Source organism: Takifugu rubripes, chromosome 20, assembly GCF_901000725.2.
Source record: "Takifugu rubripes chromosome 20, fTakRub1.2, whole genome shotgun sequence".
Lineage (NCBI taxonomy): Eukaryota > Metazoa > Chordata > Actinopteri > Tetraodontiformes > Tetraodontidae > Takifugu > Takifugu rubripes.
Genome location: NC_042304.1, coordinates 12,525,894 through 12,539,999, shown reverse-complemented (window position 1 = coordinate 12,539,999; position 14,106 = coordinate 12,525,894). Strand labels below are relative to the sequence as shown.

The 14,106-nt window shown below is 46.8% G+C and overlaps 2 protein-coding genes across 4 annotated transcripts in view; both read right to left on the bottom strand.

Moving 5' to 3' along the window:
* arid3a (AT-rich interactive domain 3A) overlaps window positions 1-7,989 on the bottom strand; it is a 34,629-nt gene extending 26,640 nt beyond the window's left edge. For 2 of the 3 annotated variants that reach the window (XM_003974314.3, XM_029828634.1), the window contains exon 1: window positions 7,668-7,989. The gene's annotated coding sequence lies outside the window, so the exon portion shown is untranslated. The remainder of the gene's footprint in view (window positions 1-7,667) is intronic. The other variant, XM_011615004.2, reaches the window with a different exon arrangement.
* A 2,323-nt stretch (window positions 7,990-10,312) lies between these two features.
* r3hdm4 (R3H domain containing 4) lies at window positions 10,313-14,001 on the bottom strand. Its single transcript, XM_003974315.3, has 8 exons — window positions 13,796-14,001; window positions 12,879-13,033; window positions 12,585-12,706; window positions 12,353-12,470; window positions 12,195-12,280; window positions 12,026-12,111; window positions 11,823-11,878; window positions 10,313-11,655 (listed from the first exon to the last, which is right to left on the bottom strand). The coding sequence occupies exons 1-8, from the start codon at window positions 13,831-13,833 to the stop codon at window positions 11,495-11,497; spliced, it is 822 nt and encodes a 273-aa protein (XP_003974364.1). The 5' UTR covers window positions 13,834-14,001; the 3' UTR covers window positions 10,313-11,494.
* Between the last annotated feature and the right edge of the window lie 105 nt (window positions 14,002-14,106).

Here is a 14,106-nt window from a genome sequence, read left to right as displayed (position 1 = left end):
ACGAGCTCAGCCATCTCAGACCAAACAGGAGCTGATATCCAGCCGCTCCTCCAGACACAAATGACCTCCGGAGAACAACAGTTCTGCAACGGCGGCAAAGCGCCGCGTTAATGAAAACATCACTTTGACAAAACATTGAACCGATAATGCTCCCTTAAGCACGGGTGAAGAATGGACCGCAGAAGGGTGCAGGAACAAGTGTTCCAGTCACCCAATACTGCGGCCGTATGTCAGACATATATACTGCAAAAGGAAACAAGAGCTGTGAAACTTGTGTTTCTTCAGAGGGTGATGGAAGTGACAACTGATGGAGCAGATGCGGCCAGACAGCCGACAGATACTCAATATTGATTTATTACATTCTTTAAGGGTGATAGAGGCACGGCTGAATGGCCGCAGTTGTCAGGTGGAGGACAGTACGGGTATAAGCAGGATTTAAACATCTTAACAGGATCTGCCTTGACTGAGATGGCTTCTCACCCCCTGTAGACAATTCTCATCTGTTAGCGTATTAACAATTTCTTTCTGGATTGATAAGGTTGCTTATATTTGTATTACATGTTGAATGTGTCTGAGCGCACTCTAATATGTACAAGGCAGCCACTCTTAAAAAAAAAAAAAGGCTTGACACCTATGTCGTTGACACCTACGACATGGCTCCTCTCCGCGTGCCGTGTTGTCAAAGGCGGAAGCGATTACAACAATGCGCTGGGTTTTAGACGCTTCCTGCGCAGAGGGAAGCAGAAGTGGCCGCTGTGTTTCATGTCACTGTTCATCACAAATGCTCGATGGTGCAAACGACGTTGCATCACGGACACGCGATCGGTCCGCTTCCCCAAATGGGGAGACGGGTTTCACACTAACAAGAACCTGTCGCATGTGAAGGAAACGGTCGCACGGTGCCAAGGCAACATGTCCGAGGCAGCTGATCGTGCCCCACCGGCCGACTGTGCAGGCTAAAGCCTCATCAGTCACGGCTTTGACTCATCCTGTGTCATGGAAGTATTTGCGCAGAGGCACGGAAATCTGAAATAGTTGACCAGTGACAGTGTGCTGCTTTGTCATAGGAGTGATATCTTGACTTTTGGTCGTCCTGATTTAATGCATTGCCCAGGCTTTCAGGGGCTGCATGTTTCATGGTCAACATTTTAGGCAGCTGCTCAACAGCATTGTGCAAGCGTGTGGTTGCGCAACTGAAGTACCTATTTTTTTTGTTTTTCTTAATCGCTCGGTAACGGCCACCACATCCAGGCTGCAAGATTCTGGTTGATTTTCCAGATAATGCCAGTAAAGACTCCAGTCGGGGGAAGACTTTCCAAACGCTAACGTAGCTAAAGCTGCTGTATCAACGCAGCCAGGCCGGCATCTTGTGATGCACCAAAGGACAAAGGACAAATTGAAACCGTGGGTGAGACAGCTGACGTATGTGATTTTTTTTATTTTTTTTTTGCGCCAAAACCTGTGTTAACACGTGTTATTAGCGCAGCACAACATGAGGAAGTAGAGTAAAAGGCAACGTTGTGGTTGGCTGACTGTGTATTTCTCTTCCAACTGGAGTTACATGTAAGTTTTTATTGAGGGGATGAGCCCAGCGCCATCAGAATGAGCAGCTTTAATGGGGTCTATTGAATGTTGAATATATTGAATATATATTGAATTAAACTCTGCAAACAGTTGCCAGTTCTTTGGATGACGCTCTAGATCTGACTTCTACTCTGAGGGGGGATTAAAAACAAGAGTATTTATCTTCAGGAAATGTATGTAAAAGGGCAACAAATAATAACTACCAATTAAAAGGGGTATAAAAAAACCAATCCTCCAAAATGCAGCTGACCCTTTAACACCCTTAGGGCTCATTTAACACCATAATTGGCTAAAGGGAAGCCAGTCTGCTGGGTTAGGTGGCAGTGGACCCATGTGGGGGAGGAAGGAGCTAAACTTTAGGAGTTGGCTGAAGGGAAGCAGAAATGACGAGAGCTAATGGGTTAATCCTCTTTTTTTTTTTTAAAACCCGTATTTAAGAGGTGGAAGATTGCGAGGTCTAAGCAAACACGGTAGTGATAAGAACGAGAGCTAAGGGTCTAATTCCAACATGATAAAGAGCCCCAAACCACCCCGTGTACAAGCACATGTGTACATATGCGACTTATTGGAGACTTCACCTTCAAAGGTACAGTGGATGTAGCGTAATTCATGTGACTGTCGTTCAGAAACATCGATAACCACACGCAGACTGGTTGGTGCCACATGTAGCTTACAAACATGATGGCGTAGTAAAATGTGCTGGAGTTCTCATAAAGCAACAGACGTAAACACCTAGTTCCTCCCCAGTAAGCACTTTTGTTTAATGTGCCAGCATCAGCACTGATGCGTATTTTACGCCTTCAACGGCTGAAATTACAGGCTTTGTTTCCTTTGATGCTTTGAAATGAGAAATCACTTTTATGGTTTCCGAGAGAGGCCTTTTGAGAAGAACCGACTGAAGTCTGTGGTAAATCTAAATGGCAATGATTTACAATCTGATTAACTCCGTCAAGAGTGTCCTACCTGGGTTTAATATGGACGCAGCAGAAGCACCAAAAACTTTTAAAAGTGTGTTTTACCAACTATTGAGGAATTTCTAATAATTTGTTGTCGGCAGGGGGAAAAAACAAGTGTAAACAAGTCCAAAGCTATGCCTACAAAGCCTCCTGACATTCCATTTTATTAAACCCTGAAGGGTAACGACAACCTGGAAAGTCTGATGCACCCCGGTAGGTTCCTGTTGAAAACACGTTTCGTGTTAAATAGGCTTGAATTAAGTCCCACAACATGTAAACAGCCCACACTGTTAGATCAGCAACAGAAAAACAGCTGAGCGTGGACTAACTGGGAGTTTGTTTGCTTGAGGAGCAGAATTTATTACTTCGATCAACAGCTCCAAACCCTGGCCTCTGGCTACATTTAAGCTGCAAGAGTCTGACTTTTGCAAGAAAAAGCCAAGGACGTTTTAAACATCTTAGATCACGTCAGGAGCGACAGCAACGGTTTGTGATTTCCTGGGGTAAAAAGTCGGTGCCGGTCTCGATTGGGCGCCCCTCTCCCGCATTCCGTGCAGCCTTGCACTGCGATGACGTCGACGCCGTTGAGCCCCACTGTTCCAACAAGATCATTTATGAAGTGTCACAGTGGCCCGTTACACACCCTCCACTGAGCTCTCTAACTGGCCGCTGCAGCACCGAAGCAGACGTCACTAGTCCCCGTTAGGCGACACATCAAGTCGCCAAGAAGCAAAAAGCCCCGACCCATAAATTCTGATTCTCATCTGTGGAATCTGAGACATCGGCGATGAAACAGCAGCCAGCGAGGAGCGTGAGCACATCGCCGGCAGAGATGCTCCGAGGCTCGCTCTAAAACTCGACACGCGCTGGATCCAGGCCCTGACAGCTCGCCGCTAAAACGCACGTATATATTACGCCGGAAAATGCACACATTGTTCCTGTTCCAGAGGGAAGGGTTGGGATTAGGCATGGGGACTAAACAGACAAAAACCACACAAGAACATGGAAGGGCAGCAAAAAAATAGCAGCCGCTTTAAGAGCCAATAGCAAAATAGCTCTGGCTCATTGGCAGACGCTGACCTGCCCCGCGGCCTGATGTGGAGGCTGTAGTCGTAAATAAGTACGTATAAATCTCATGTGATGACCAGAAACACGGGCAAGTCTTATGGTAAACACGGAGCACTAAAGAAAAGCAGCGACGGTCAGTTTTTGGTGCGTCTCTGCTGGAATTCCAGCTCCTTTTCCCTGCTCTCTTCCCATCCTCCCCCCCCCCTTGTAATTTAACAGCAATTGAAACCGACGGAACAAAGCCTGAATTCTGCGACTCAATACTCGGCTTCCTCTGTCCTGATTACGTGGGCCTGTAAATGTGAACCAGAGCTTTAACCTGGCACCACTTGGTCCAGAACCCACCAGAAATCTGCAGTGATTGCTCGCAGTCAGCTGCGAAACAACAACTCCCCCGGCCAAATTCCTCACGCGTGTCACCGACGCCGCCATAAAATCTTTCCGTGATCCAGGAGGCCAGCTGCGTGTTGCTGCTTGAATCCACTATTGTGAATCCAGACGGAGGGCACGACGGCAGCTCCTTCCGTGTGACAGAGGCGGGGTCGGACTGGGGGAGGGTGGCTGCTCGGCTAATGAACGGCATGAACGGCCCAAACTGGATTAACATGTTGGCTCATTGGGTGACGTCGCGATATTGATATCTTCGACAATAAAGCCTTTTGTTTGCGGAGGCCGAGAAAGTGGAAGAGCTGCGTTCATTGAATAGACATCTGCGACAAAAAGGGTCACGCGTGCGCGATCTCACGTACGTGGCGCATCACGGATCGGCCCCGGCCTCAGAGCCGCGTGTTATCTGCTCCCTGGTATTCGATCGGCTCAGCGTTACCTGATACAAATAAGAAAGACAAACGCTGCGGGTTTGACGGACGCGTCAGCGTGTGCGCGCCGGTATCCAGGCAGACGAGTACCAGGATAGATCGCGCTGACCCGAGCTGGCCGCCTCCTACACCCACGCGGCCCCGGTCTGCAGGCCGCGGGGTATCCCGAAAGCAGACGTTTCCTCACTCTGCTGTGTGTGTGTGTGTGTGTGTGCGTCACCTTCGCCCGTGCTGGGATTCCCTTATGGCTTCGGCCCAGGCGGTGAAGTAATGGGAGAATTTTTTTTCCTGCAGTTTTTGGCAGGATAACCACGCTAAAGGCCCCACATGTTGAGCAGACTCTTCGGAAATGTAGCTTTTGGCAGGGGAACAGCTGAAACTCGGCCAGTCTGGCCGGCTTCGGGCTTCTTTCATGACAGGAAAGCTTGTGATGACTGTTGTACAATTCATACCAATATTTACATACCAAAATCAACTGACACAAACCCGGACTTAAGCCCAAAACCCACACCCTTAAGCATCCAGGAGTCATTTGAATGCAGAGACAACATAAAAACAGTCTTCGCAGCATTGTAAGAGATTAAAGTTTGATAAGCAATCAAACAGACCTGTTTATCTTGTCTGTGCATGTTTGTCACGATTCGCAGCCCACTGAAAGGTTGGGAGCAAAATGCCAGCAACTGCTTCACACTCAGTCGCGATGCTTGAGGGCAATTCTATTTAAATATTGCATTTAGTGCTTTTAAACCTTCTCCAAATACCCTTGAGGTGAGATCAGGGATTCGCCAGCAAGCCGTGTGGATATCAAGTGTCTAAATAAATGTGTTGCATTTTAATGCAAAACGAATTTAAACGACAGATCAATGGCGGAAGGAAGGAAGATGCAGCAGTTACGTTTGTGGGACCACATCAAAGTGTTGAGAAGGCAAAAATGACGGGTGAGAAACTTCGTGGGGCCTCAGTCAGTCGGTCGGTCGACTGGACTGCACCTACTCAGGCCCGTGTCTTACATCCACACAATGTACACAACAACCTCCAAAACGGCATTAATTTGGCCCCAACCTTAAGAGGTTGCATCTGTAGCGACAACTCGTGCCACATTTCCTCTGAAACCACACACGTGCACCGCGAGGGTTCGAAGACGATCCACCAAAAACGCTGAATCCAAAGCAATCACAGCAACCGTGCTCTAAAGCGAGGCTACCGGGGTCAGCAAGCAGAACGTGGAACCAGGAAGTGGCTCCTGCAGATCTGAACTTGTCTGACTGCCAAACATTTCTAATCCATCCCCCCCAACCCCAACCTACCCACCAGCTCGGAGCGCCGACCTGTTGCTGATCACTAGTGCCAGCCTCAGGTTACCATATGTCAGCCTGGACCAAACAGATTAGTGCACCAAATTGTGAGTGAGTCTTTAAAGTGACTGGAATAATGGAGGGTGAAATCTCTCAATTATGTACGGGCTGGAAGCCACTAGTCCAGCCAAACCAGCTCCCTGCCGCCAAAGACTCACAAGTCAGCAACCTGGCCACGCAACATTCATTTTTTTAAGTCAAAGTTCAGGTGGAATCACAAACACAGGAATCGGAGTGAAACCCGACTACCGTTCGACCAGCGGCTGCTGGCATTTCGCCGTAAACTTCTAGATTTAGCATTCCAAAGGAAGAGGCTCCCACTGCTCCGCTCATTATATCCTGCTGCTGTCCCGATTGCCGTGGTGGGTAACGCTGGTTACTAATTTGTCCCATCGCGGCGACTCTAAATGCGTCAGAGGACATGTTAAAATTAGTCTTTGTCATGTCGAGTACCCTCAGATACACAGGAGCGTCGACGTGATGGATTCATGGACCACGCTGATAGTTTTTAAAATAAGATGTTTGTCGTTTTTTGGCTATCGGGAATGCCTCTGAGGAAAGGTCGCATTACCATAGCAATGAAGACACCATTTATATGGTTAAGGTCATCATTACGCCTACACGGCCTTTAAACTAAACCTGCTTCCTGCCCCTGGTCTCCCCACCCCCAACGTTGGGAGAAAGTGTAACAGCAACCACAAAACCCGTCACTTTTGTTTGTGGCTGTGAGGTTTATCAGCCAGACACAACTAGTTAGTAGCATTGCAGGGGAACACGCTGCCCGACGTTCCAGCCTCCCGATTGTGGGCGCTTCGTTGAGTCTGTATCACTCCGGAGGTGATTTTAGGTTGATCCGAGCCCACTGTTGACAGATTCTTTACCTGCCTACTCCACCTTGGTCTTGCATTTGCACAGAAGCACCAATTTATGGGAATTCACCTGCGAGGAATCCTCCAATCACGCCTCGGAACGGGACATAAAAGCATCTCTTGGATGCATGCTAACCAATGTTACAACCACCCCCCATGTTCTGTGTGTTACAGCCGAGGAAAACCCAACAGAACCAGCTGCTGTACTCCTGCCTTGGTGCGCTTTGGAGCTCCGAAATGACCCCAGCATCTCTGCAGGTCAGCCCGCCTCCGACGGCCCCGTTGGGCCGGTTTTATACCCAACCTGCGGGGCTTTATTTCACATTAACAGGCAGAAAACAAAAGTGAGCTCAAGCTGCTCGGGACCCGATGACGCCACCAGAACAATCCAGTAAAATATCAGGTTATACAGCACCCCCCCCCCCCCCCCCCGGAATGATTACCAGCGAACAGGGGGCAGCTGGTTTATCCGATACTGACCTGTAGCAAAAGCCTCGTGTAAATAATCAGCTTGTAATGTTAAGCCAAATTAGCCGCGTTGGCCAAGTTATGGTTTTAGAACCAAGTGTGTGGCAGCACTTTGGTGGAAACAGAGCCGCGGCTAGCTAGCGGGGAGCCCGCCCGGGCAGCGTTATCTCGCGGGTGGAGGATCGCGTTGACACGGTTCGAAAAGCGACAACAAAACTGGGTGGAAGGGCGAAGGAAACTTGTGTTGGAGACCAAACACGGGCTTTTCCGCTAGGGAAACACCAGCCGGGTGATTTATTTCGATGGTTGACACATGGCAGGTGAGTCGAAACCGCTACTTTAGCAATAAAACCATCGATGGGCCGGTTCGATAACGTCACATCGATTAAAAAAGAGAGAGATGCGTCCCGTAATTGACAAGCAGCGGGGGGAGAAAAGAGGCCAAACAGAGGCCGAATGGAGACAGAAATCAAAAATAAAACGCACGACGGAACATCGATTTGTACAACAGGAGGAGAACAAAGCGAATAAAGAAGCAAATAAACTCACCACGTCGGCTTCCGTTCCGTTTTTACACTCTTTGGAACCGGAAGAAACATTCCTGTTCCCCCCCCCGTCTGTGAGCGAGTCTCCCCCTCTGGAAAGCGCAGCGGGCCGAGGGAGGCACAGAGGAGCCGGTTCATGTGTTGATCAGCGCGGAGGAGAGTGGCTTCATGTGACTACATCATATTTGCGGCGTGTAATTGCGTTTTTCAGAAATTGCGTTGGGCTGAGCGCGCGAGCGTCCGCGGAGATAGAGAGAACGAGAGAGAGAGAATGAGAGTGAATGAGAGACAGAGAGAGAGAGAACGAGAGAGAGAGAGGCGTGGAGAGACTCTCCGGCCTGCACAGTCACATCATTGGTTGACAAACAGTAATCAGATGCAAATTCCTAACCTCTGAATCAGCAGGGGCCAGCCCTCCAGGCCCCCCAACCCCTCCTCCCAGCACACACGCGCGCACACACACGCACGCACACACACGCACGCACACAGGAGGGATGTCAATGCCAGGGTGTGAATTAGAAAGTGGGAGAGGGGGATAAACAGTATATGTGGAAGACGTATGTTCATCTGTGGGTCTGCACCATTTTAATGGAAAACATTTGCACAGTGTTGAAGTACAAAAGGTCAAACCCCCCCCCCCCCCCCCACAATCATCAAACATGAGTGTAGGAGATTGAAGGAATTGGTGATTTGGTTTATTTTTTAACCAGTAGGCTATGACTGAACTTTGTATATCCCAGTCAGGAAATCACCTACACATTCACGAGCATTAAGGCGACGGCATCCCCCCCCCCCCCCCTTTTTTCTTTTCTATCAGGTCTTTTATGCTCTGTTTTATGTCACTTGTCTTTGATGTCCTGGTCTTTCAGCTGTAAAGTGGTCTTCTAATTGACATGAATGCAACTAGAAGGTTGACCGAGAGGTCAAAAGCAACACCAGCAGGTTTTGACTCAACCAAACGTATGACTGAGTGAAATAAATGGATTATTTATAGTGAGCACAAGGTCCCCATGCGCTGATGTTCTGTGGCACCTTTGTTCCCAGCAGCCCCAGAGCTGGAGGCAAAGATCAAATAATCCCAACAGATCAACAAAGATACACAATTCTTGTTTTACTAAAGATTATCTGTGGAAAAGAGACACGTCCCACAATGTGCTGATGCACACACACGCAGCTTAAAGAGGCGCAAGCCTGCGAAAATCACTCACATTTGGCAAATTAGAAAATTAAAATCCCGTTTCGAAAAAAAAAACCCTGGCCCCACGTGAGCCTGGGTTAAATACGGGCTGTAATCTTTTCTGTCTCCGCTGCATAATTGTTGACAGCTTCTCAAACGCAGTGGTCATGTAATCTTATTCCATACACGATATTACTCTGTGGGTGCTGACCAGAGAGGAGCTGCCTGCAGCTGTTTGCTAAAATAAAGAGCTGGAGATATTTAAAACAGGAAAATGATCCCGTGTGTGCATCACTGGATGTAAGCAGATACAGCAGAAGCGTCTTCATTGCGCTGATGCAGACAAGTGCAATTAAAAATCAGATGAGCCTGGGTGGCGATGACAGATTGAATAATCAGCATCTCCAGTGAGACGCCCAGATGAATATTACACACCCTGTGGTTAATTTTACTGTCAATGTTTGCTGTCTTACTTTGAATTGAGTGTTTGAAAAGCAAATACGATGTGAATATTCCCTCTTAAGCTTAATATTTACAAAGTGACATCATAAATTATTAATGTATGCAAATTCACCCAGTTTAACAGCATTTATACGGTGTGTGTTTGCCACTTTGGTGCCAGTTTGCACATGTTTAGTTTGGGGTTGGACAAAAAGTGAAGAAATCTCTCTTCTGTTAATGTTTTAAAACTATATATAGATAATAGACGGAAACTGTTCTGTACATGAAAGTTCACTAAAGGATTAATAGTCATGACAGCGGTCCTGACCCGGCGGTTAACGGTGCAATGCCGCCACCTAGTGGATACAACTGGTATGACATCCAAACGGGACAGTGAGATCAGGTGTAAAGTATGATGTATTTAAATTCAATTTGCCCCCGGGGATTTAAACCGCTCAGTTATCTATTTATATAACTTTGAATTTAAATGGTTTTATAGGCTGTATCGCAGTTCATCCACACAGCCCATAAAAGTGTTTTTATAAAGTTTTCCGTTGCGCTCAACTGAATTTTGGAAGTTTTACCACCCTGTTTTATAGAGAAATGAAGGCACTAATAATAAAATCAACACCAATATTAATTGGCCCTGAGGGTTTCAACTATCTGTTTGCAGGGGGGTGTCAAAGTTAGGAAACGTCATTAAATTCCAAGAACTGAACATTTATCCCGGTTAAAATCATTATGTAACAATTTTGCATTTAATTCAACTAATTTCAGAGATTGCCTCACTATATTATATACTATATTGTTTGAATTTTTATTTCTGATAATGAAGTGTCTTAAGATTCTGTGACAATGTCATTTGTATTCCTTGCTTAAATACAATGCTATATGTATTTTTGTACACATATTTCATTTATTTATAGCAATCTACATTTTACAAGTTTGAGGTCATCAGCTGTCTTAATTCATGAATATAAGTGCCACACTTGATTAGCATGACTTAAAGAACAAGAGCAAAGTACAAGACATTTTATTGATACAGTTTAATGGTTGCAGTGAGTAATTATAAATAAGTACTGTATCACACAATCATAAATACACACAGATGAATCTCATGAAGCTCAAATGAGTCTTTTTTTATAGTCAATGAAAATGTTGGCACATGTCAATTAAATGGCTCCTTATTGAAAACACCCAAGTTTACGAGTGCTTACAAAAGCAGCGGCACATCAGCGCGCTGCAGCACACAATCGGACAGTTTTGCCTTGAAAAAACGCAGTTAAAGTGAAAGCACAAGATGACATTCAGAAGTTCAAAGCCTGAGTAACAAAATGATAAAAACAGCACTGCCAACGACAGTATCAAAAGTAATAAGGGATAAAGTCCGTTGTATTAACCTGTTTCCAAGTACAAATGTATAAATGTACGTAAAGACTTACTGAGAAGACACTTGAAATTTATATATTTATATATGTGTGTGTGTGTGTGAGGCAGAAGTGCCTTTCTGGGGTTACATTTTACAACATTGAAATAAGGTTTTTTTAACCTTCATACGTGTACTTATTATTTTCATGTCAATGTGACACATGTACCGTAACACACAGTACACATTTAATCCACTTTGACTGTAAAAATTAATGGCTTTGTGCATTATCTGTAAACTCAGTCCAGTTTTCTTTTTTGAAGCTGAAGTGCTCCCTCTCTCCGCTAGAGGGCGACTCAGGCTGGAAATTAAAGCTGGTTTATAAATCTGAATAAGTTATTCGTGAATTAATGCGGTTTGGTTGGCAACATGAGCGCGTAATGTTTTAAAATGCCAGTGTAGATGAGGAGGGAAAAGGCCGACAGAGAAACAGCCCCTAAAACGGTACAATTGCTACTCCGATACATGACGACGACGATCAGAGAATCACCATGAACATTTATGTTTGTGCATAAAAAGAACGGCTAAGACTACCGATATCCATGCTTTATAACCGTCTAAGTTACATGAATCTTGTTGGCTAATGATTCAGGCAGTGATGTGTTCGGAGCTGCTCCTCAGTTTCAGCACCGTGACAGAATGTTGCAGATTCTGTGGAGATTCCAGTGATAAACGTGGTAACATTCATCAACGTGCCGGAGCCTCCTTTCAATGGCTTGAATTACTGGACAACCTACCACAACGACCAGAGAAACAGAAACTACATTTTCTGACATTTCTCCAGCGTCTAAACGTCTAAGAGCTCCTGCCTGTAGTGCACCAGCGTGGAGGGGACGGCTCCCGGGCTGCTCATCTGCTCCATGTAGGCGGACAGCAGAGGCCGGGGGGGCAGGAACACCTTCTGTTTGTTCACCACTTCAGTCTGACGGGACCCATCGTGGTAGGTGCCTGGAAGAAAAAGTCCACGCAGACCATAAAAGGTGGATTACGTCGCCGTTCCTGCACTGCGGGCTGCGTGGAACCCAAAAAAAACAACCTAATAAACAGATTAAGGGGACAAAGACGGTCTCAGGTCTGACGTATCAGCCTGGTCCGATGGACGTGCGTCCTCTTACTTGCAGAGATGAGGTCCATGTACTGGCAGGCAGCATGCAGCAGCAGCCTCTCGAAGCTGGTTCATGAACACAAACAGCAGAAGAGAGAGGCTTTGAGATTTGACCCGGGCCCGGCGGAGGATCTCATTACTGTCGTATGCTTCAGAACTCATGGACACACACTCTTAATGCAAACCCTTTTTAATAAAAAGAGCCATTTCTACCTGCTGGCGAGTGTGGTTGTGTAAACCGAGTGCGGCTGAGCGATAAAGAAGCCCACGATGTTTTTCTCAAGTAATTCCAGGGTTCCCTGAAAGGAGAACGGAACACACGGGAATAATCTCCACAAATCTCGATCGGCGCACACACACACACACACACGCGCGCGCGGACCAGAGGAATCTGTTTCCTGCGCAGAGTCGCTCGAAGCCGGCGGTCGATCCTCTGGAAGCAGTCCTGAGCAGAGAAGGCGACGTGTACTGTCGAGAGACGGGAGTTGAGTCACCCCAGAACACAAAGGCTAACGTCAACCAGCACAAACAGGCGATCACCGTTCCGCCCGTCTCTGGGGAGCCGGCTGGCGCTCTTCCTCTTGGCCCCCTCTTCCTCCAGCAGGGACAAAAGCCGCTCCTGCTCCTCGCCGGAACAGTTCATGAAATCATCCCAGGGCTGGAACGACAAAAGGAGAGTAGCGCCGGTGCTCATTTTAGTGCAGCTACGTGGAGAAATGTAACCGTTTTACCGCTCGGGACCTGGCGAGAACAGGCGGGCGAGGCGGCCTACCTCCACGTAGATGGCGTTGGTGCAGGCCTCGGTGAAGATGGAGGGGATGGCTGGATTACTGCAAACCTCCAGCTCATCTTTGGAGCATTCGTCCCTCTCGAGAAGGTTGTTAAGGTAGAGTGCTGAATTGTAGAAACAGAGAAGAGTGAGGCAATAATAGTGATGTTAATTGTTCTGCCACTTCAGGGGCCCCTGCTGACCCGTGGTCAGTTTAAAGGCAACACACGGAAATGCTTACGCAGCATGTCTCCGCGAACACCCCTCTTAATCTGACCACCCGTGACGGGAGCTTACTGTTCTCCTGACGGCGCAGGCTCTTCTTGCCTTTGGCTCGGGGAATGAGGTCAGAGTTGCGGATGGCTTGATTGATGTAGAAGTTCTTTTTTTTGGCCGACACTCGCTTGGCAGGAGAGCAGGGCAGCGAGGTGCATTTTCGCTCCTCTATCAGGCTTTAGAAACAGAGGACAGGATCTCAGCCCCTGGGTCAACGCCCCACATGCTCACAACTCAGTTGCAACTTCATATTTGAACCACCTTTTCAATGCAATAGACCGTGCAAGGTAGAGAGTGTATTTTCTGCAGCATATTAAATGTTAAGCAAGGAAATCTGCAGGAGCCTCAAATGTAGGTCAGTGTCTGAGTCGCCTCTGCTGTTTCCCCTCACCTAGTTGACTGATGCCATTTTTAGGCAGATGAATTGTATTAAACTGATGTTAAACGCATGGCAACACTGCAGCAAGGTCATATGTGTAATATCTTGAAACGTGTACATTTAATCTGACCTGCAAACACAGGGGATAGGAACTGCAAGCAGTTAGCTGACCAGGGAGCTCGCATGTTCCTGCGGCTCTATTTTTAACATCAGCGGGAAAAATAACACGAACTGTGCGTTATAGACACAATGAACTGAATTTAAAGAGGTTTATCCGGGTGAGACGATGGTTGCCAGCAACTATCCAGGATGGAAGACAATAATCCACGGTATAAAAATAAAAACCCAACAAATAAACGGAAACAAACTACCAGCTCAACTCAAACAACCAATGACATATTTTGGGTAAGCTGCACAAATATTAAAACTTTTAAATCCTAAACAAATCACAAAAATGATGAAAGTGTTCCAAACCGGTCTGCACAAACGGACTTTAAATGCAAGCTAACGCTACCGACTGTATGTCGCTAACAACACATACACGTCAGTTCTCACTCACATATAATCCTGGTCCTCATTGTTAGTCAAAATTACCATCTTATCCCCACAAGCCAAAATAAGGAATCACAAGCTCGGAAGCTGTAGAGAATGCTTGAGAAATGAGAGCAAAAACAATGGAAAAAGATTCCTGCAGATGATCTTGTACACAGCTAGAGGTTAGCTTGACATCGGAGAGCCCTTAACTGCGGATGGGGGCGGGGCTCAATGTGGGCTGGGTCAAACGTTTGACCACGTGGTCTGAGTCTATTTGGAATGTCGGTGACAGAAACTAGCTGTCAACAAAGAGGAGAAAAAGGTAAGAGCTCTCAC